Source organism: Erythrolamprus reginae, chromosome 3, assembly GCF_031021105.1.
Source record: "Erythrolamprus reginae isolate rEryReg1 chromosome 3, rEryReg1.hap1, whole genome shotgun sequence".
In the NCBI taxonomy this organism is placed as follows: domain Eukaryota; kingdom Metazoa; phylum Chordata; class Lepidosauria; order Squamata; family Dipsadidae; genus Erythrolamprus; species Erythrolamprus reginae.
This window is the reverse complement of record NC_091952.1, coordinates 70,490,642-70,514,313: the sequence shown is the minus strand read 5'-3', so window position 1 is coordinate 70,514,313 and position 23,672 is coordinate 70,490,642. Positions and strand designations below refer to the sequence as shown.

Here is a 23,672-nt window from a genome sequence, read left to right as displayed (position 1 = left end):
TGTGGTACCATCCAGATCCAACCACAAAAAGATATGACTGGTTTCTTATTGGGTTTTTAACTGCCTTTTATATTGTTTTTTAGATGTTGTGAGCTGCCCAGTGTCCAGAAGGAGTTGGGCGGCCTATTAATAATAATAATAATAATAATAATAATAATAATAATAATAATAACAACAACAATGATAATAATAATAATAATAATAATTATTATTATTATTATTATCATCATCATCAGTGTTAATAATAATAACAATAACAACAACAACGATAATAATAATAATAATAATTATTATTATTATCATCATCATCATCATCATCATTGTTAATATCACTTTATAAGGCCTTGGAATACGGTATTCAGTTTTGGTTGCCACGATGCAAAAAGGATATTGAGACACTAGAAAAAGTGCAGAGAAAAGCAACAAACATGATCGAAACATTTAAATATGTTAAAGGGTTAAATAGGGTTCAGGAGGGAAGTGTTTTTAACAGGAAAGTGAACACAAGAACAAGGGGACACAATCTGAAGTTAGTTGGGGGAAAGATCAAAGGCAACATGAGAAAGTATTATTTTACTGAAAGAGTAGTAGATCCTTGGAACAAACTTCCAGCAGACGTGGTTGGTAAATCCACAGTAACCGAATTTAAACATGCCTGGGATAAACATATATCCATTGTAAGATAAAATACAGGAAATAGTAAAAGGGCAGACTAGATGGACCATGGGGTCTTTTTCTGCCGTCAGTCTTCTATGTTTCTATGTTTCTATGATTAAAGGACTGGAGTCTAAAACATATGAAGAACGGTTGCAGGAATTGGGCATGGCTAGGACCAGGGGAGACATGATAGCAGAGTTCCAATATTTCAGGGGTTGCCACAAAGAAGAGGGAGTCAAACTATTCTCCAAAGCACCTGAGGATAGAACAAGAAGCAATGGGTGGAAACTAAAGAAGGAGAGAAGTAACTTAGAACTAAGGAGAAATTTCCTGACAGTCAGAACAGTTAATCAGTGGAACAGCTTGCCTCCAGAAGTTGTGAATGCCCCAACACTGGAAGTTTTTAAGTTGTCTGAAGTAGTGTAGGGTTTCCTGCCTAAGTAGAGGGTTGAACTAGAAGACCTCCAAGGTTCCTTCCAACTCTGTTGTTGTTGTTGTTGTTGTTAATAAGAACAACAATAATGACAGTAATATATAATAATTATGATGATGATGATGATGATGATAATAAATAACAATAATAATGACAATAGTAAAACAACAACAACAACAACAACAATAATAATTCCCTCCAGTCACCGCTCTATTCTTTCTCTTGCATCTCCTGTTGGTATTCATTCCAATTTTGGATTCCCGAGATGCATCAAGTTCCCCCTTTCCTAAAACTAAAAAGTTTTATTCCTTTATTTTTTTAAAAAATTTCCTGCTCCAGAGTTCCTCCACTCTGCCCCCCAGCCCCCCCCCCCGGCAAGTTTGCAGCTGTCTCCATGTATCCGAACGTCCGCTTGCAATTACAAATAAAGGAGAGCTCGTTTGGATCGAGGCGGGGGTGGCGGTGATGGGGGGGGAGGAAGAGAGAAGCTGAGAAGGGACAACGGGCAGCATTTGAAAATCTGTGGAGCAGAATTCCTGTGTGGAAGGCAAGGCTGCCTTCCCCTCCCTCCCCTCCCTCTGCCCTCATTGATTTGAGGCGGGGAGGAGGGAGGGAGGCGGGGGAGGCGGCTGCCTGGGTGGTCTCTCCTCTCTCCACTTTGGTGAGCTGTTGCTTAGCAGCTAATAATAGGAGATGTTTGCGGAGTAATTTGCCTCTTCCTCGGCCAATGGGAACTGGAGCACTTTCCCATCAAACCAAACCTTCCTCCCCCCCTTCTTTTTTTTCTCTCTCCTCTTTTCAGGACCTCGAAGGAGGCTGTTTGTTCCAAATGTTGGTGGGACGGGTTCCGAGGCGCACTGCACCGCCGGGCACCCGAGCGCCTCTCCTCTCGCTCTCGGAGGCTGCTTGAATCGCTTTGCTTCCCCCGCCGCCGGTCTCTCGCCGCGCGCCTCCGAGGGCGCATGGGGCGCGCCTGGATGGCCCCGGATTCGCCCCCATAATGTCCGCGCGGGATTCCCGCCGGAGCCCCGCTGAAGCCCCGCGCTGCTCGCCCCGCGTGGATTACCGCTCTTGGGAAGCCGCCCGGGTTCTCGTCGGCCCCGTCCTCGCGCGACCCCCGCGCCATGGCTTCGGCTCAGCCGGTCCCCGGGAGCGGGGGCTTCTTTGGAGAGCTCCCATCGCCTTACGCCGCCGCTGCCAACTCGGATCTCCTCCGGAGACCCAGCTATTGCCACGCAGCCTTCGCCCTCAAGCAGATCTCCAAGGTAAGCCAGCGGCAACGGGGACGCTTTCCCACGGATGGGGAGGGAGACCGGTGCGTAAAAACTTGGGGATGCCTGCCTGCTCTCCAGGAGCGGTTGCAAAAGGGGAGAAGAGGGGAAGAGGCGAAAGCAGCGCCTCTTGGGCGTGGGGACTGCTTGGTGGTGTTGGTGGATTTGTGATCCATCTTCTGCTCCATAAGAACATAAGAAGAGCCATGCTGAATCAGGCCAAAGCCCATCGAGTCCAGCATTCTGTGTCACACAGTGGCCCACCAATCGTCCATGGGGATCTTGAGCAGAAAGAAAAGGCAAGACCCTCCCTTTCCCCTGACCCCCAACAAATGGTACTCAATGGAATCCTGCCTGCCTCAACCAACATAGAGGTGTCACATGGACATCCCTTTCAATAACCACAGATACACTTGGCATCCATGAATCTGTTCCATCTCCGGGGGGGGGGCTTTCTGGGTGCCTCTGACAGAAAAGACATGCTTGGAAAGAGAACAGCGAAAACAATGTTCTTCAAACTTTTCTTCCACAAAGAAAAATGGTTCAAAGACTTCTCCAAGGAGCCCCTCAACTTGTTTGGGGTGGGAGATGAAAGGAGGGGGCCCCGGCTCTCAGCATGCCTGCTCCGGAGACAGTCTGCTCTGGGGTCTCCAGAAGCTTGTTTATTTATTGAAAGAGGAGATAGGAGGCAGAGGCGTCCTGGGGGGGGGCTGTTCCTAAATGGGGAGCCAGGAAAGGCCCTAGTCCAGAAAATATGCCTGAGAGGATGTGAAGGAGATAGGAACCAGCCTTGAGTGTTGAAGAGGAGGATGGATTTTTTTTCCTAGTCTTGTGGAAAAGAAAAGTCTACATGGTCAGGAAGAATCACTTGAGAGGACCAAGGGAGCGAATGGAGAGAAGGTTGGAAGAGGATGAGGAAGTGAGATAAGAACAAAAAGACGCAGCTTGGCAAAGGGGGGGGAAGCTTGCACCTCTTCTTCTCCCCTCTTTCCCTGGAGAGTATCGGGGAGTTAAGTTGGCCAGATCCTTGACCTTCTAGCTTCAATGAGGCTACAGACACCAAACAAGGAGCTTCAGTTAAGAGCTGTGTTCAGCAGAAAGAGAAGGTGAGAGTCCTTCTCTAAGCCATTGCTGGATGGGACAGCCCCACCAAGTCTTAACTGGAAACTTTACAGTGACTTCTCAATTTTTATTTTTTTGCATAGCAGTTACCAAAAGTATAAGGGTAGATGGACGCATATCTAGAAGCATCAGTCGCTAGTAGCAGCAGCCTTTCTAAAATTTTCCATCCTTCAGGTGTTAGTCTATAAAGCTATCCTTTTCAGGCAACACAACCTTAAATACAGTGTGGGAAGATTATGGGGTGCAGCCTTGTGCACCTGGAACTGCATAAGGCAAAGGAAGGCTGAACAAACGCAAACTCCTATCTTCAGACTAGAAGGAAGAATCAACCAGGACATGAATACATTACTAGCAAATAGATTCAACTGAGGCTCTAACAAGTGACTATAGGTAGGTTTTCACAGGAAGGCTTTACTTAAAGATAGTAAATTTCCCTTAACCTCAATGCTAGCCAATCCTCAAACAGGGTGTTCCATGTAAGGGAATCGTTTTGGCTAACTTTCAGTTTTTCTCCCCAGGGTAAGGCTGTTGGCCAGAAAGCCCCACTGTGGCTGCGGGCCCAATTCCAGGCTCTGTTGTTTACACTGGGCTGCTGGATCCAGCATCATTGTGGCAAAGTGCTTTTCGTGGGGCTGCTGGTCTTTGGGGCGCTGGCAGTAGGGCTGCGAGTAGCCTCCATCGAGACTGACATTGAACAGCTCTGGGTAGAAGGTAAGTTTCTTCCTGGTTGATGTGACTGCTAAGAGGGCTATGTGTAGCATGTAGTGTGTTAGGAGTGAGATAAAAGTTGTCTAACACATTGGAAGAAAATTTAGTTTTGATACCAGCCAGCTCATGTATGTATGTATGTATGTATGTATGTATGTATGTATGTATGTATGTATGTATGTATGCATTTATATATGGTTTTTTTTTCTGTGGAAGCTGAGACAGGAGGAGAACCTGTGGCCTAGAAGTTAAAGTTATTGCCTTACAGGCAGTCTGCCAGGTTCAAATCCTGGTAAGGGTATGGTTAGCTGATGAGAGCAAAGTAGCTTGAAATAAATCTATACTAGTCTCTTTTCATTATCAGCAAAAATATTTTATGTTTGTGTGTGTATATTATTTATTGGCCAAGTGTGATTGTACACACAAGGAATTTGTCTTTGGTGCATATGCTCTCAATATATGTATATATATATGTATATATACATATTACATACATACATATGCACAAAAATGAAAAAGAATTGTGCCTTGGTGTAGTATTTATGTAAAGTACATAAAACATTGCATCAATATTTTTGACTTTTCTATAGAAAAAAATATTTTTAGGGCATTTCTTTGCATTACAACAAATAAACATTGGTAGCAGATGTTGTAAGAATATGGAATACAGGCTTTCTGTGTTTTATTGCAGTTCTCATGTAATTATAGGCAACTTCAAAGCAAATAAATAAATAAATAAATAAATAAATAATAAATATGGGGTTTATTTCAGTTTTGTTTGTTTTGTCACTTAAGACTGTTCCAGAGATTGTGTGGATAAAAGGTATTCAGAAAGTATCTGTTTTGAAGGTTTTAGTAATGAGATGCAACATGTTAGGAATGGTTTCTGAAGTTTTGGGAAAGCACAGATTTTGATGTTTACTTATTTACTTGTTTACGTATTTATTTATTATATTTTACTTTCTCTTTGAGAAACCTCCAAGTTGTTAGTCTGGCATATGAAGTATTATGCAGAGGCACACCTATATAGTTTAGGCAAAATAGTTTTAGTTAGCCTTCAGGCCATTTTCTGATAAGAATGAAGTTGTGGTTATTCTCTAAACCAGTGTTCCCCAACCCTGACAACTTGAAGATATCTGGACTTCAACTCCCAGAATTCCAAGAGTTGAAGTCCAAATATCTTCAAGTGGCCAAGGTTGGGAAACACTACTCTAAACTGACCTTGTGCCCAGGCCAGGAAATTTCTCTTTAATCTTAGGTTTGTTCAGTCACATTTAAATTAATCTGTTTAAAAAAAAAAAAAAAAGTAAAAACGAATTCCTCCAGAAATTCAAGTATAATTAAATCTATATTCCCCCCCCCACAGATATGGTTTTTCTTGCCACCACTTCCTGTTTGCCTTATTAACATTATTGATATTCAAACACTGAATTATATTTTTGAGGGGGATACTGAAGGAGTGAATAATTATAACCTGCAGCCAAGCTGTCAGTTACACTTTGGTTTGGATGACACACTCTGGCAACTGAAAATGAATTCAGGATAAACGCAGTCCGACCAAAACAATGGCACCATCCAGAAATACATCTTAATTTGATTTTAAAAAACCTGATGTTTTTAGGAAGCCCGGCACGCTAACTCTTTTAAAATTGTAGCTCTTTCACCCTGTTCTTTCTCTTCCACCCACTCCTTTGCAAATCTTCTCCCTTCCAACTCCAGGTTGTGCTGAATTTTCACACCCTGGGACTTATTTATTTATTTATACTTTTTTTTTTTTTTTTTTGCAAGCAGCCTGGGAGCTTTCCAACAGCAGATGTTTCTCTGTGATGACTGTCAGCGATCTTTGGCGTTTCCACATTCTCCTCCCCCTGCACAGCCCAAACTCCTTGTGTGGTCCTAAACTACTCTTGGATTTTGTTCAACAATAAAAGGCAACTTTACTCTTCCACCCTCCCACTCCCTTTTAAATAAAACCACACTCACATGAATGCCAGTAAAGTTTACCCACCTGTTTCACACTCTGAAAGGGGATTGGAAAGAAAAGAAAATATCTCAACCTTAGCCTTTCCCCCTCCCCTATTTCTTGCCTCTGTGCGATAGAGTCTCCTTGCAAAAAAAGGAGATCCATCAAAAATCTGCAGCTGTTTAAACATTTAAAGATGGGAAATACCCCTTTTTTTTGTAATCAACACATCTTAGTCCAAATCAAGAACCTCCCCTAAGAACCTACAGAACCAGGTTTGTTCTTAGTTACTCTTTGGCCAGTGACAATTTGCTCAGTTTTCATGACAGTAACTGAATTTAAACATGCCTGTGATAAACAAATAACCATCCTAAGATAAAATACAGGAAATAGTATAAAGGCAGATTAGATGAACCATGGGGTCTTTTTCTGCCGTCAATCTTCTATGTTTCTATGACAGGATTCTTTTTTGTCTTCTGTCCATGTTGAGTTGTTACTTGCAGGACCTAGGGCTCAGCTTTGAGTGCTGCTAAGAAGAGAACCTATGCACAGTCTTAAAAGAAATTCTCACTGATGCCATTTTGAAAAATATACTTCTCAACATCACCAATTTGTGTATTACTGCAAATCATTGTGATTGTACTTTAGTGAAATACAATGTTTTATCAGTTGGCTAAGCACACCGCTTTGAGATACAGTATATTATTGTGGACAGTTATGTGCTGGGAAATTTGGATACAAAAAGTTGGCACACAGATGGAAGTAAGAGAAGATTTCACTATATATCTCCTTTCCCGCTGTTCCTCCATCCTCTATAAATGTGGTGATAAATCCTTTGGTAGTTAAAACACAGGGGGTTTCCCCCCTTGGAAATGAGTACTGATGGGAAAGTGCTTTTTGAATTCTGCATTCTTTTCTGTAGTTATTGTGGGTCTCTTGACATAAGTTGGTTATCAATGTATTGATTTCTAAAATTTTCTAATGTTACCAATTCACTGCCTCCAAGCTGATTACTTATACTGAAGTGCGCAGAATACAAAGCAGGCAAATGTATTAGGGTCCATGACCAAATTTGACACAGGCTTCATCCTTCATCCTCTTTGATTGTTTTGATTTGAGAAAAGCCATAAACAGGTACATCCTGGATAATGAGAGAAAACCTTTTCTGCATTTCAGAGATTGACAAGGCTGAAACCAAAAATAGATAGATCAGAGTTGAAAGTGGGTGTGTCCCTCTTTCTCCCTCCTCCCTCCTTCCCTCCCTCTATTTCTCTCTCTCTCTTTCTCTCTCTCTCTCTCTCCAACTCTGTTTGCTTGTTTTCTTGTCTTATCCGCCTCTTCTTTCCTCATATAGAGGTAATTCTTAAGGGAAGAAGAAATAATTCATGCCAGACTTCAGAATTAGTTGGTGCGTGGGGATCATGTTTTCTTTTCTGTAATTTGGATTTTTCTCTCATTCTTTTTCTCTTCTTTTAAACCTCCAGATTTAACTCTGGGCTCATCCCACATATTGAAAGTAGCCTGGGGATCTCAGAGCACAAAATTGTTAGCCCTGATCTAAGGAGAGGCTTCTTTTATCCTACTGCACTATAATTCTTTTTGCCGGTTCATATCAATGGTAACTTCTCAGAATTTATTTCTTCAGTATTTACAGTTAGTCCTTCACTTGCGACCACAATTGGGCTTGAATTTTTTGTGGCTAAGTGAGACCTTTGCTAAGTGAGGTTTGCCCCATTTTGTGTGGAAAATGGTCATAAGTCGCCTTTTTCAGTGCCATTGTAATTTTGAATGGTCACCAAGTGAATTGTTGTAAATTGAGGACTACTTGTATATTACAATGGATATGGGATATGGGAGTCATCATGACCTTGCTTGCCACAGTTATGAAGTTGTTCAGTTATTAAGACAGTTATTAAATTAATCTTGCCTCCTCGTTGACTTTGCTTGTCTTCAGATCATAAAAGGTGATCACGTAACCCCAGGAGTCAGTTGCGAAGTGTCTGAATTTTGATCATGTGACCCTGGGGATGCTGCAATGGTCATAAGTGTGAAAAAATTGTCATAATTTGCCTTTTTCATTGTAATTTTGAATGGTCACTAAGTGAATTGTGGTAAATTGAGGACTACTTGTATATTACAGTGGATATGGGAATCATCCTTCCAACGTATCTTCTGCCTAAAACATTGGTTCTGAAACCATGGAATGTTCAGTCAAGAGCCAGATGTGTCACACGCAGGCCATGCCCGACCCCAGCTCCGCAAACGGGGAAAACATAGCAAAACATCATGTGACAGAAACGTGATGCAGCAAATTTGACACCCATGGTCTATAGTGACTATGAGAATGATAGCATAGACTAAATAAAGAACATGGAAATATAGCTCTTGTAGAAATAAACATTCCACCTGATGTTGTGGTTAGCTCTGGCCCAGCTCCTGCCCCAAGGAATGTGCAGGTGGATGTGGGGGAGACATCCACATGCTGCAGGCCTGTTTTGCTCCCAGTAGAATCTGCCGACGAAGTCTCCTCTGACCAAGGAAGCATGAGTGACAGGGAAGAGGGGAGTTTGGCAGACAGCCCAGGAGGAGTTCAATCATCTGTATCATCCCTGGATTCTGAACAAGAATTAATGACACATCCACGCATGCGTAGAGTGATGCATATGAGACAACAACTGAAGGATTATTACAAGAGAAAATGAGGCCACCTGTGGTTGGGTGGGGCTGCTGTAATTAGTGCTACAGATAAAAGTGCAGCCTTGTGTTTTAGCCTCCTGGCAGTTTATGTGATTCATTGTTTCATCAAGATTGTGGTTTTTGCTTTTCAGGATTGTGTGTGTGGACTCTCTGGACTTTAGAATTGCACTCAATTTCCCAGTTATTGGGTGAGCAATTGGATTGCATTTAACCTGTGCCTTGTGTGTACCAGAAAATCCCTTTGACATTTAAAAAGGGAGCTGTTTCTGGTTTTCTGTTTATAAACAACTTTTGGGTTTTCCTTTTATCGTGTGGTGTGTGTCTTCCTGGACTAATTACCCTGTAATTACGGGTGGTTGAGACACCCCAGCAGAACACCTGATGGTGGGTTTTTCTAGTCATCATATAACCAAGGCTGTCTCCTCTGCTTGCTTACTGTTCCTCATTGGATTCCTTCCACCTAATTATTCAATCTGCAATGTTGTTATAAATTATTCTTCCTTAGCCGGTTACCATTCAGCGTGAAACGCCTGTCATTCTTCACCATGATCCCTAATAACAGATTGGAAAAGACTTGGTGGAGTTGGTGCTTTTGGTTTGTTTGTATAGTGTAGATACAATTTTCCTAACCTAAAAACACTAAGGTTTCCCTCACCTTGAGGACATTATTTTTTTATTTTAAAACTGAATGATTATGAAGGATAACAGTTGATTGGGAATGGTAGCAGGAAAACCTGTATTTAAAACATTTTTGCCAGCCATGTCTTTTGATCTGTAAGAATGTTTGAGATAAAGCAAGAGCCAAATTAAATTGATGTTCTTGAACCAGGAATGGTTTAAACAATTTTGTAGTTGTTAAATCACTTGTGGTTTATTCTGGAAAAAGATCAAACCATTATTTGTTTTTAATAATATAACCTTTTCTATTGCTGATATCTTAAATGACTCAGAGGCAGAAGGCATTAATGATATCCTGGGTGGATTTTTTCCCATAGAGCTAAGGATACACTCATACTTCTTTTTGGTGGACATTATTTCTTTATTAAGATCTTTATTAAGATTAAATCCTCAAGTTTTGAGCACAAATTATTTTGACCAATTTTATGCACTAAAATGTGGTTTTAGCAGTGAAAGGTCAAGCTATTTTTCCTCATAGCTTAGGAAGTTGAGCTTTCTTCCTCAACTCAATTCTTACTGAAATGTCATTTTTTGACATACTAGGGTATGTTTTCTATGCAGAAAAAACCCTCAGAATATTTTCCAAAGAACTACTGACAATTAAGATATGGTAAATATATTCCCCAAGCAACATTTGGGATTGGCATCTTATTATTAGAAGTGTGATAAAACAATAGTATTGACATTTGCAAATATTCTGGAATAAGAAACATGGGTTTATATCTCTCCCACAAGCTAGCATTTTCAATATGATTTTTCCCCCCAAATCTCTTGCATCTTTCTGTGTATGATCTTTGGGTTGGTGGTTATAGCCTGATAATAACATTAGAAATAAAAGATTAGAAAGAAAAAACTGGCATGGAATTGAAATAATAAATAATATTCTTTTATTTAATATGAACTGATGAATGAGTTTCCAGAGGATTTCTCAAATCTATATACTGTACTCTGTCATATATTACAGGTATTTATTACAGTGAGTAATCCTAAATACTTGAACCTGCACACTTTCCTGAAAGCTCATGGCATTTTCCCTCTGGATTTTAGGTTATTTTCTTTTCTTGTCACATGGTCTAGGCAGCTTTATAAGGCTCCACTTAGAATCAACTGATGGGAATACCATAGTAGTACATTCACTAATAAGTAAACTAAGCCTTATTTAACGTAAATGTAAAAATCCAAGTGATAATCTTTGTCTGGGTTTTATTACTTTAAACTACATGTGGGAGCTTGCAGAAATGCTCCTCTGTTTTCCAAACATTCTTCTAGAGTTTATTTTTTAAAGCTTGCATATCAGAAAGAATGCTCCAAATCATTCTTTTCCTTGAAATATTCATTTTCTGTTTGTAGGATTTGTTTGTGTGTATGGAAGATTATGTGAATCCTGATCTGTGGCATGAAAGGTATAGTCCTGAAACACATTTACCGTCATTTGGTGAGAACTAAACTAAAAAAGTTGGGGGTTTTCAAGCCAAGCCTCATGCTAGTTACTGTAGTATTCTAACAGTTATAAGTATTTTTTTAGTTAAGAGCTATAGAATTTCATAAAGTTCACTAACCATGTTTGGATTAAACCAAAAGGGGATTTATCTTGGTTTATGAATATTTTTTTAAAATTAGTATCTGTACATCAATGTACAAAATGCTAAACATGCCTATGAGTGATATTGATAGTGATCATCCTAACTACCAGTTTCATGCTAGAGAAAAAGTAGATACTGATGTCAAGGGATTGGTTGTAGTCGTGATGGTGAACCTATGGCAAATGTGCGGGAAGTGGCACACAGAACCCTTCCACCAGGCACGTGGAGCCATCGCCCCTTGCTCTTCCAGATTCCAGTGCGCCGGCCAGCTGGTTTTCATGCGCAAAGGCATGCCAGAAACTGGAAGAACAGCCACCCATTGCACATACATGCTCCAGGAAAACAGTTATAGTTATAGGTGTGGTTTTTTTAATAGTTTATTGGATTTGTATGCCGCCCCTCTCCGAAGACTCAGGGTGGCTCACAGCATAGCAATAATATAATACATTACAAATCTAACAATAAAAAATTAGATCCATTTAAAAGACATTAAAAATATAATAAAACCCCTAGCTATGCAGTCACACACATTCAACCTAATCTATCATGCAGTAAGGCCAAAAATATAATAAAAAGGGGGAAAGATGGTAATTATACCCACGCCTGGCGACAAAAGTGGGTCTTGAGCATTTTACGGAAGACGAGGAGTGTGGGGGCTATTCGAATCTCTGGAGGGAGTTGATGCCAGAGGACCGGGGCCACCACAGAGAAGGCTCTTCCTCTGGGTCTCGCCAGCCGACATTGTTTGGTCGACGGGACCCGGAGAAGGCCCACTCTGTGGGACCTAATCAGCCGCTGGGATTCGTGCGGCAGGAGGCGGTCTCGGAGATATTCTGGTCCGATGCCATGAGGGGTTTATAGGTCATAACCAACACTTTGAATTGTGACCGGAAACTGATTGGCAACCAATGCAGGCTGAGGAGTGTTGGTGCAACATGGGCATACCTAGGGAAGCCCATGATTGCTCTCGCAGCTGCATTCTGCACGAAATTTCCGAACACTCTTCAAAGGTAGCCCCATGTAGAGAGTGTTACAGAAGTCGAACCTCGAGGTGATGAGGGCATGAGTGACTGTGAGCAGTGACTCCCGGTCCAAATAGGGCCGCAACTGGTGCACCAGGCGAACCTGGGCAAATGCCCCCCTCGCCACAGCTGAAAGATGGTTCTCTAATGTGAGCTGTGGATCAATGAGGACGCCCAAGTTGCAGACCCTCTCTGAGGGGGTCAGTAATTCCCCCCCCAGGGTGATGGACGGACAGATAGAATTGTCCTTGGGAGGCAGAACCCACAGCCACTCCGTCTTATCAGGGTTGAGTTTGAGTCTGTTGAATTTATTCGACTTCTATGCCACCCAATCCCAAAGGACTCAGGGTGGCTATTTGGGGATGCCAGCATTTGGGTTTGCAAAGCATTCTGTGCACGGAGAGAAGGTAAAAGAACCCAAATGGCGGCATCTGGGTGAAGGCAGGCTATGCGGGGCAAGTCAGCTTGTGGTCCCCGAGAGCAGAGCATTGGTCCAAGAGTGGAGCGGCAGAAGAAGCAGGCTGTGCAAATCGCTCCTCCACGCTCCTACTGGCTGGCTGGCTGATGCCTGGAGCACGCAGCTGATTCCGCAAAGGCAGGCCATTCGCACTGGCAAAGTTTGATCTGAAATGGGGCGCATGCATTTGTCGGGATGCTTGCACAGTGTGGGGCACATGTATGTATGGGGCGCACACAAGTGTGTGCATGCACATATGCAGGGGGCACCTATTGCATTATGGGTGCTGGCATGTGGGAGTGCTGGTATGCGCGCAGACATGCCCTTTTGTCACACGGGCACAAAAAGGTTCGCCACCACTGCCTTATAGGTTAATCTCTTTGAAGGCACTTGCCTGTTGGCGTAGTTCTATCCATGGTAGGCTTCTCAGTAGGGATTAAATCTAAAGCTTGGGGCTTGGAAACAAGCAAGTATTAAGGAGGCAAAAGGTCATGGCTGATTTATAGACCAGGGTGACCTCAAAGAAGGCAGGTTTAATTTTTAACTAGAATGTTTTAGTGTAGCTGGCCGCAGGGCTCTTTTTTAAAGGTAGCTGCTACTGGATGATTATTCTGGCAGACTAAACGCTTTTATCAACCGCGTTCCCCAGTGTGCAAAAAGTAGGTGGAAAAAATATGGAAGGCTTTTGGCCCATTCATATTAAGTGGACAAGAATAGAAAAAAAGTTGAAGAAATTATTATTATTATTATTATTATTTATTAGATTTGTATGCCGCCCCTCTCCGTAGATTCGGGCAGCTCACAGCAATAATAAAAACAATGTACAATAACAAATATTTAAAAATATCTAAAAAACTCTTATTTAAAAACAAGACATACACACAAACATACCATACATAAATTATATAGGCCTGGGGAAGATGTCTCAATTCCTCCATGCCTGATGGCAGGGGTGAGTTTTAAGGAGTTTACGAAAGGCAAAGAGGGTGGGGGCAATCCTAATCTCCGGGGGGAGCTGGTTCCAGAGGGTCGGGGCCGCCACAGAGAAGGCTATTCCCATGGGCCCCGCCAGACGACATTGTTTAGTCGACGGGACCAGGAGAAGGCCAACTATGTGGGACCTAACTATGCTAGTTACCCAGAGATCTGGAAAGTACTATTGAAGCAAACAGATGTTTATTGTTCTAAAATGATGGACAAGATTCTGCTGACCTTGAATATGTTTCCATAACTTGAATATGTCTGGACAGATTAAATGATAGTTGTGTTTCTTGCTGCAGGAGTTATATTTGTGTTGTGTTGGTTTTGTTTGGGGTTGGGTTTTTTTGCTGTGGACCTACCTCTTAAATAGGATCATTCTGTGAAAGTTGATTTTCTTTTAGTAGTCAAAATCAAATTATTTAATTGACCCAATAAATTATGGATGAAGTGGCAGCATACTTGATCCTGTAGATTGGGATAGAAGGAATCCAAGATTCAGTTCTAGCTTGGAGGCATAGAAAGAGGCTAGCAATGCAGGAGCAACTAGTATATTTATGTGACTTGAGGTAGAATAAGAGGAAGAAAGATTCTGATATTTGGATATTCCCTGAATATACAAGCCTGTCATGTTAACTCCATTCTGTTAATTCATTTCAGTCCAAAGACGGGCTACAAGAATGGTGGAAGGTCTTAAGCATAAAACGTATCAGGAAAGACTCAATGAACTCAATCTGTATAGTCTGGAGGACAGCAGGAAAAGGGGGGACATGATCGAAACATTTAAATATGTTAAAGGGTTAAATAAGGTCCAGTAGGGAAGTGTTTTTAATAGGAAAGTGAACACAAGAACAAGGGGACACAATCTGGGGTTAGTTGGGGGAAAGATCAAAAGCAACATGAGAAAATATTATTTTACTGAAAGAGTAGTAGATCCTTGGAACAAACTTCCAGCAGATGTGGTAGAAAAATCCACAGTAACTGAATTTAAACATGCCTGGGATAAACATATATCCATCCTAAGATAAAATACAGAAAATAGTATAAGGGCAGACTAGATGGATCATGAGGTCTTTTTCTGCCGTCAGACTTCTATGTTTCTATGTCCTGTGATCTAATGTCTCTTTACGTGATTTTCAATGAAGAATGCCTGAACTATTGGAAAGAATTGTGTATATAGAGTGTTGAGACTCGGGAAACAGAAGATACATATTCATTCAGAGAGAGCTGGTGTTTGATGGAAGCAGATTTAGCTCTGACGCCTCTGCATATGGGATGAATGAAGCTATCTTTGAATTAGATCAGACCACAGGATGTTTGTGATTGGAGATGAACCCCATCAAAGTGGGCAATTTGAAGAATGTTAGAAGGCCCATCCGTATGTTCAATTAGGCTTCTCTACTTCAGCCAGTCTTGTGAACAGATAAATAAACTGTGACTGTGGGGTCTGCATACCTCACTCATAAGAGCAAATAAACAAGCCCCCAAGGCAGCTGAATGCAGAGGCCAAGGGGCTTCAATGTATATGTGTAAGTAATATTCTTGGGTGGGCAGCAGTGGTGGGTGGCCTACTGGCTAGCTGAAGGCTCTGAATGACTTTGGTGCTGATAAGAGGGAAGAAGGAAAAACCTGAAAAGGGCAGGAGCCATGGGTGAGATGGATGACATAAGCAGAAGTGTACTTTCCATAGTGTTAGGCATTTGTGTTTCATAGATGCAAAAGAAATTGGAAACAGAGCTTGAGATAACACGATTGACCACATGAAGTATATATAGATTTTGAATAATCAACGTGAAGTTTATTATTAAACTGAAACATATGCATAAAAAAAGCATATCTCAAAATGCTGTGAAGCATCAGGATCCTGCAAATACCAAAGAAATTAGGTAATTCATGGCAACAGGCTCCAAAGAATTATCACATCTTCTCAAAATTCTATAGAAAGTGCCTTGTTTACAAAAGTTAGTTGTTTTTTAATTAATTTATTTATTTATTGGATTTGTATGCCGCCCCTCTCCGCAGACTCGTGGCGGCTAACAACAGCAATAAAACAGCATATAATAATAATCCAATATTAAAACAGTTAAAAACCCTTAGTATAAAACCAAACATATATACAGACATACCATGCATAAAATTGTAAAGGTCTAGGGGGAAAGAGGTGGATTTTAAGCAGCTTACGAAAGGCAAAGAGGGTGGGGAAAATTCTAATCTCTTGGGGGAGTTGGTTCCAGAGGGCCGGGGCCACCACAGAGAAGGCTCTTCCCCTGGGTCCCACCAAGCGACATTGTTTAGTTGACGGGACCCGGAGAAGACCCACTCTGTGGGAGCTAACTGGTCGCTGGGATTTGTGCAGCAGAAGGCGGTCCCTGAGATAATTCTTTCTTATATGAAAGAAGTATCTGCTGAAAGGCTCCTTAAATTAGACAACCAATGTATACTCATAGATAGGCCAACCACTCTACTGAAATGGCAACTTGCTCACAACAATAATTACATGAATTTCCTTTTGTGATGATTTAAGAAAATAAGCTACTTCCGTAACCATCTAACCTGCATTCAATATCAGCTTTGGCAGAAAGATCATCTGAGAAATTTAATTTGAGGTTTACAAATCCAATAATAAATAATAGTTTGTTTATTTAATAAATTTATATGATCACCCAGCTTGCATATGTGACTTTGGGTCACAAACAAAATCACATTGTATTGAACTCTGCCAATAGAAAATAAAGCATAATTTTAAAAAATACTAAGGAAGAAAACATTTCCCTTGCTTGCCAGTAAGTTACTATTTTATACCTGTAGCACAAAACAATAATAGTGATATTAATCTCAAAGAAAGAATAATGCTGGCAATTAAACCAGACCAGATTATCTCTGGGACCACCTTCTGCCACATGAATCCCAGCAACCGGTTACGTCCCACAGAGTTGGCCTTCTCCGGGTCCCGTTGACTAAGCAATGTCGTTTGGCGGGACCCAGGAGAAGAGCCTTCTCTGTGGCGGCCCCGACCCTCTGGAACCAGCTCCCCACAGATATCAGAGTTGCCCCCACCCTCCTTACCTTTCGCAAGCTCCTTAAAACCCACCTCTGTCGTCAGGCATGGGGGAATTGAGATATTCCCTTCCCCCTAGGCTTATAAAATTTATACATGGTATGTTTGTATGTATGAGTGGTTCTTTAAATTGGGGTTTTTCAGATTGTTTTTAATATTAGATTTGTTTACATTGTCTTTTTATATTGTTGTTAGCCGCCCCGAGTCTTCGGAGAGGGGCGGCATACAAATCTAATAAATAAATGAATGAATGAATGAATGAATAAATAAATAAACCGCGTGTTTATAAAGACCTCAGGAAAAACATAGAAACATAGAAACATAGAAGTCTGACGGCAGAAAAAGACCTCCTGGTCCATCTAGTCTGCCCTTATACTATTTTCTGTATTTTATCTTAGGATGGATATATGTTTATCCCAGGCATGTTTAAATTCAGTTACTGTGGATTTATCTACCACGTCTGCTGGAAGTTTGTTCCAAGGATCTACTACTCTTTCAGTAAAATAATATTTACCAATTTAAAGTTCTCATGCAAAGTAATTATTTTTTGCCCATTGCTAATAAGTGCTTTGACAGTTTCTTGAATTGATCGTTAATTCTAGAGAATGAAAGTGTTTTCAGATACACTCTAAAAAACAGAAATATAATGAAAAAGAAAAAAAGAAAAAATTGTCCGCTATCTTCCAAAACTTGTTTTGTTTTCTCCCTTTGCTTTGACATTTGCTCTAAGAAGCATCTTCTAACTGTGATGGCCTGCTTTGAAAGGATCTTTCTTTTCTCAGGCTAGCTCAAACTTGCTAGAGTTGCCACTCAGGCTGTTTCAGTTTTCCAAAGAATTGAAGGATTGGGGGAGGAAGAAGACTTTTTTGGGGGGGGGGGGTAGGGGGTGGCAGCTGAACAAGGGAAAAGAACTAGGAAGGACAAGCTAAAATAAAAATAGCCCCTCTCTCCACCTTGCTCATCTGCTTGGAAATGTGGACTCAAAATTTTAAGGCCTAGGTGTGGAAAATTGTTTAGGTCTTTTTTCCAAATGTTATTTTTATTGGCAAGGGGCTAACTCTAGGACAGAAAACGGAGAGAGCTAGGAGGAGACAGGGGTGTTATTCTCTGGTTCATCCCCCCCTCCCCATCCCCGGGCTTGGAAAAGTGGTCTGAGTTCAAAAAATTCATTTCTTGCCTGAATGAAGGCAGCAATGTGGAAAAATTTGACCATTCAGAGGGGGATGAATGTATGTTTCAACCCCACATTAAGTCACATTAGCAGGCAGTGGAGTGCCTAATGTGGGCATTTTTCACAGCGGCCAACAGAGGAGATGATTAGCATAATTAGCCCAGGCAACTCTATACATATGGAAATGCCAAATGCGTAAATGCCAACACCAGTGGAAATTTATGTCAATGCTGACAAGAGTCTTAGCGGTGAATGGCTCCCAACTGAATCTCTTTTAGCCTTCTTTTTTCAGGGGGGTTGGGCCTTCCCCCCATATCTTTGGCCAAGGCTCCTTCGGGCCATTCCTCTCCCCGCTGGCCTCCTCCGCACTGGGAACCTGAGCCCTTTGCATTTCTGGTAAATAAAGACATTAATTTAGGTCTGGGATAAACAAAAGCCCAAGCCACGCCTGGGGATTGGGGAGTAGGCCTCGAACAGGCCTTTCACTGCTCTTCGTAAAGCCGGATCCCAGCGCCCGGCCTGCCAAGCGCTCCCCCCCTCCACCACCACCTTATTTATTTAGAAAGCAGCCTGGCGTCTCTTGTCTTTGTCCCCCATTAGGTTTGTTAGAGAACAAGCGCCAGGGGATGCGGCATATCTCCCCCTGCCCTCAAACTGTTTAGCCCCAAGCGGTGAGCTTAATAAGGGTGCCCAGGCACCCTTTCTTCTCTTGACGGAGCCAAACGAGGAACGGGATCCTGGCTGGATGTGTTTTGACAGCAGTAGGCAGCTAGCGGCCGGCCGGCCTTTTCAGAGCAGCCAGGACAGGTAAAAATGGCTCTTTTAGCCTGCCCCCAGCGAGACTTCCTCCTGAGCAGCATGGCTCCTTTCATAGCCGCCTTAATCCAGCTAATCCGCCCCTCAACACTTTGAAGGTGGCCCATGGCATGTGCGTGCTGCCTGCTCTGTGCAGGGGACGCTGCAAAAAAAAAAAAAAATCAGATTCAGCTGCCACCCCCTTGTGTGTGTGTGTGTGTGTGTGTGTGTGGCCCTTCTACTCTCGTGCTTTCTATTTCAGGTCAGCCAAGAAATCGGATCCCCACATGGAACTGGAGGGGACACAGCTGTCCCCTTGGTCTCCATTATGGCTGCATTATCCAGTTAATTGCTGATAAGAGTAATCATGGATTAAACCAAACATAAACTGTCCATGCTGGGGCCTTATTTTCAACCTGGCTCAAGTCCAAGTGCATCTAGACTGGTTTTCTACTTCTTATAAGGCAGCTTCTAATTGCTTATTGAGGAGTTTCCTAGTACTACTGCAGGAGTGAGCAAATATGGAGTAAAACTTGCCTATATGAAGGCTTCAACCAGACTTTAGCGGTGCAAAATATTATCTAATCCTTTGAGAAAGGAGTTGACAAGTTTCAGAATAATTAAAAGTTTGTAAATTGAAATAAACCTTATAGGACTATAGTGAGGACAAAAGATAGAATAGAATATAATTTTTTATTGGCCATGTTGGTTTGGACACATAAGGAATTTATCTTTGGTGTCCATTCTCTCCGCGTACATAAAAGAAAATATACATTTGTCAAGAATCATGAGGTACAACACTTAATGATTGTAATAGGGGTCAAATAAGCAATCATGAAATAATCAATAGAAATCTTAAGGATATAAGCAACAAGTTGCAGTCATACAGTCATAAATGGGGGGAGATGGGTGATAGGAATGATGAGAAAAAAACTAGTAGTAATGGTAGTTCAGACTTAGTAAATAATTTGACAGTGTTGAGGGGATTATTTGTTTAGCAGAGTGATGGCATTCGGGGAAAATTGTTCTTGTGTCTAGTTGTCTTGGTGTGCAGTGCTCTATAGCGACGTTTTGAGGGTATGATATATGATATGATATAATTCTGCCTAAAAAATGTCATTTGACACATTCTTGTATTGGGCAACAGGTTTATGCGACATAGCATTGATATCTAATATTAAGACTAATATTTTAGTCATATTATATAAAGCACAAAAAAAAAACCATTCAGCATGGATACAACTATTCATAATATGTAATCCTGAGGCATTTCCTTCAGTGTTATTTGTTTTTAATTATTGCTTTATGTTCTTCCCAACCCAGCAATAGAAGAACATTGTGAAAAAGGACCTTAGGTTTGTGTATGTCTGTCTGTCCATGAACTAGATAACTCTCGAAATGCAACAGAACAAAACCAAATTTGATATGGTAGCAGAAGTCAGAAAAAGATTTAGCTCTATAATGGGCTGCATTTAGTCAGCGGTTGTGAAGTAGAAGAGAAAAAAAACCAGTGCATGCTGATGGGAGAAGCATTTTGGCAGTAGCTTGGCATATTGTGGACTCCTCCCTTCCAAACTATCCTACCCCCTTATTGTATAGCCCAGGATGTGAAGCAACCTTTGTAGCATGCACTTACACACCATCACAGAGGCAAATACATACAGTGGCAATATATACAGTATACAGTGGTACCTCTACTTACGAACTTAATTCGTTCCATGACCAGGTTCTTAAGTAGAAAGGTTTGTAAGAAGAAGCAATTTTCCCCACAGGAATCAATGTAAAAGCAAATAATGTGTGCGATTGGGGAAACCACAGGGAGGGTGGAGGCCCTGTTTCCTCCCAGGAGATTCCTAGAGAGACCCCACGGAGGCTTCTCCCTGCCTTTTCCGGCCCTGTTTCCTCCCAGGAAATTCCTAGAGAGGCCCCATGGAGGCTTCTCCCCGCCTTTTCTGGCCCTATTTCCTCCCAGGAGATTCCTAGAGAAGCCCCATGGAGGCTTCTCCCCACCTTTTCTGGCCCTGTTTCCTCCCAGGAGATTCCTAGAGAGGCCCCACAGAGGCTTCTCGCTGCCTTTTCTGGTTACAGTTTCGGAGGCTCGGGTTTTTAGGTGGAAAATGGTTCTTGAGAAGAGGCAAAAAAATCTTCAACACCTGGTTCTTATCTAGTAAAGTTCGTAAGTAGAGGCGTTCATAGGTAGAGGTACCACTGTATAAGCCTCCTTCATTAAACCAAACTAGACTTAACTCTTTTACACTGTCGCATCGCACAGTGAGGTGCCAATGCCACACATATGCACACACCTTATTTAATATTTGGGAGAAAACAGATGTATATACCCATAGAGAAAACAATTTGCTACATAATAGAAAACAAAATACAGATGTTTCCTATGCTGCTGGTAAAGGATTTGAAAAGAATTCCAGAAACTATGTTCTGCATGCTTTTCCTATCTTGTTTAAATTTAAAACATTTGCTTTATTTCTCTTCTAAATAAGAATGGAAACCAGTAAGGGATGTGCTTTTTTAAAATGATATTTTAGGATCTTGCAATGTATAACAATGCATACAGATGTCAATATTGTAAATTAATATAAGACTACTCTCGTCGCTTTTGGCTTATGGCCTATAATGCAATATCTTCTCTAGCACAAAACATTTGTGCACAGTTATGGTTGTAATATTTAAAAAAAACCTTTTCAGATCTCTAAATATTGAATTCCAAAATATGTAATTGAAAAAAAAAAGTAGGAGGCTTTTGAATGGTAAAAAGTAAGCATGCTAGCTAAAACCTGGAATAAAGAGCAAAAAATAATATGTTTATTAGAGTTGAAAGGGACCTTGCAGGTCATCAAGTCCAACCCCCTGCTCAACCCTATACCACTCCAGCCAGATAGCAGTCCAATTTCCTTTTGAATGTGTCTAGTGATGGGGCATTCACACCTTCTGCTGGCAGGCTGTTCCACTGGTTGATCGCTCTCACCATCAGAAGGTTCTTCCTTATTTCCAGGTTGAATGTCTCCTTGGTCAGTTTCCATCTGTTGCTCCTGGTCTGGCCCTCCGGTGCCCTGGAAAATAGTGTAACCCCCTCCTCTCTGTGGCAACCCCTCAAACATCTGTATACTGTTATCATGTCCCCTCTGGCCTTCCTTTTTGCTAAACTATCCATGCCCAGTTCCAACAACCTCTCTTCGTATGTCTTGCTTTCAGGTCCCCTTATCATTCTGGTTGCTCTTTTCTGTATTTTCTATAGAGTTTCAATGTCCTTTTTGTAGTGGGGTGACCAAAATTGAAAGCAATACTCTAGGTGTGGTCTGACTAGGGCATTCTAGAGTGGTATTAGTGCCTCCTTAGTGTTGGAGTGTATCCTCCTGTTGATGCAGCTTGGTTGCAGATACTTGAGACCCAAATGTAGGGAAACCAATTTTACCCTAAAACAAGCTGTATTCCCTGATTTTTCTATGTTTACTCAAGTTAAAACTTTCACAAACTTTTAATGGGAGTGCACTTGGGCTTTGGCAAAGCCTTTATAAATATGAAACATTAATTTACTTTGTCTTCAAAATACACATTATCTTGTTTACTTTACATACTGTGTTTAATATTTTTTGGTTGTTTATATTGTGAACTCCTTGGTACTCTGGTCAGTTATTTATTTGAAATATTTATATAGCAGCCCATCATGTACCAAACTCTGAGTGGCTCAAAACCAAAACAATAAAACACCACCTCTTTATGATTAAAAATATTACAGTAAAGCACTGAGCTGAATTATCTCATGCAGCTCACAACAAATTCATCTCAACCAGTAATGGGCTGCCATGTTTTTACTACCGCACTGTGGGTCTGGCTTATTTCACGGGTGTGGCTTAATGGTCATGTGACTGGGTAGGAGTGGCTTGCCAGCCATGTGACCAGGTGGGAGTGGCAGGGGAAAAAAGGAGAGCTGGGCCAAGACTATTAATCCAGTAAGTGACAGCCGCCAATCAGCTGGAGCTGCGCACACATCTTCATTTCCGCTGGTGGAACTGCGTTCCACCCCATCCTGCCTGCTGCCCACCCCTGATCTCAACCTATTCCCGCATTTGAAGGAAATATCCAGGTCTTGAGTGCTTTTTTGAATGTTAAAAAAGTGGGGACCTGCCAAACATCATGGGGAAAGGTGTTCCACTGGCCAAGGATTGCTATGGAAAAGCCATACTTCCTAGGTTCTTATCTAGAAAAGTCCATAAGTAGAGGCGTTCTTAAATAGAGGTTTCCACTGTAACAAGTACTGTATCTGAATTTTTACTTTTCCAATGTACGTTTTGCAAACAATGTTCTTGGAGGTACTCTAGTTTTCCTCTAATTCCATCCCCAAATTCATAAGATGCTTTCATGTATTTGCACGGTGTAGTATCTTGCAGAAAATATAGGATCTGGTAGATTTTGGCTTTGAGAGATTGGTTCTCACATGGCTAGCACTATGATAGAAACAGTAATTTTAATCCATCAAGTGACAGTTCATAGAGATTTAGCTAGAACAAATCTATTTCAATAAAATTATAAGGATCCTCTCTGAGTTTTATGGAGTTATGATATTGCTTGAGTTAATACCATTTAGCAAATGGAATTAGATGTGCTTTACAGGGGCTTTAATTTTGTGGCTGTTTATGGTTTGTGTTATGTTTGATGGTTGCAATATCTAGAATGCTGAAAGGTTTTGTGTCCAAGGAAAATTTTTGATTTCTTTTCCACTAAATCGATGTCTTCTGAAAGGTTCATCTGGATATATTCTCCTTTATATAGGGAAATTTAAACAAGTGACAGTAGGGATCAGTGCTCTAGATTCTGGGCAAAAAGAGTAGTTTCCTCAGGATGCATACAAAAATAATTTACAGACAAATGTTGTATAGGCAATCTCACAGAATATAGACATTTTTGGCACCTGGTAACTCAATATTTTATGATGGAGTTTTCCCCATTCTGATGCTGATCATACTGGTAATTGGACAGTATTGCTTTAGCAGAATTAAGTAGAAATGCTTTCCTTTTAGTACACTTTTGGTTTTAAGCTTTGTAAATTGAATGATGTCAGTA

The 23,672-nt window shown here is 41.3% G+C and overlaps 1 protein-coding gene across 1 annotated transcript in view; it reads left to right on the top strand.

The window, feature by feature from the left end:
* The first annotated feature begins 2,214 nt into the window (after window positions 1-2,214).
* Window positions 2,215-23,672, top strand: part of PTCH2 (patched 2) — a 95,108-nt gene continuing 73,650 nt past the window's right edge. Inside the window, exons 1-2 of the mRNA XM_070745774.1 lie at window positions 2,215-2,355; window positions 4,002-4,194. Of these exons, the coding sequence (XP_070601875.1) occupies window positions 2,215-2,355; window positions 4,002-4,194 (334 nt within the window). The remainder of the gene's footprint in view (window positions 2,356-4,001; window positions 4,195-23,672) is intronic.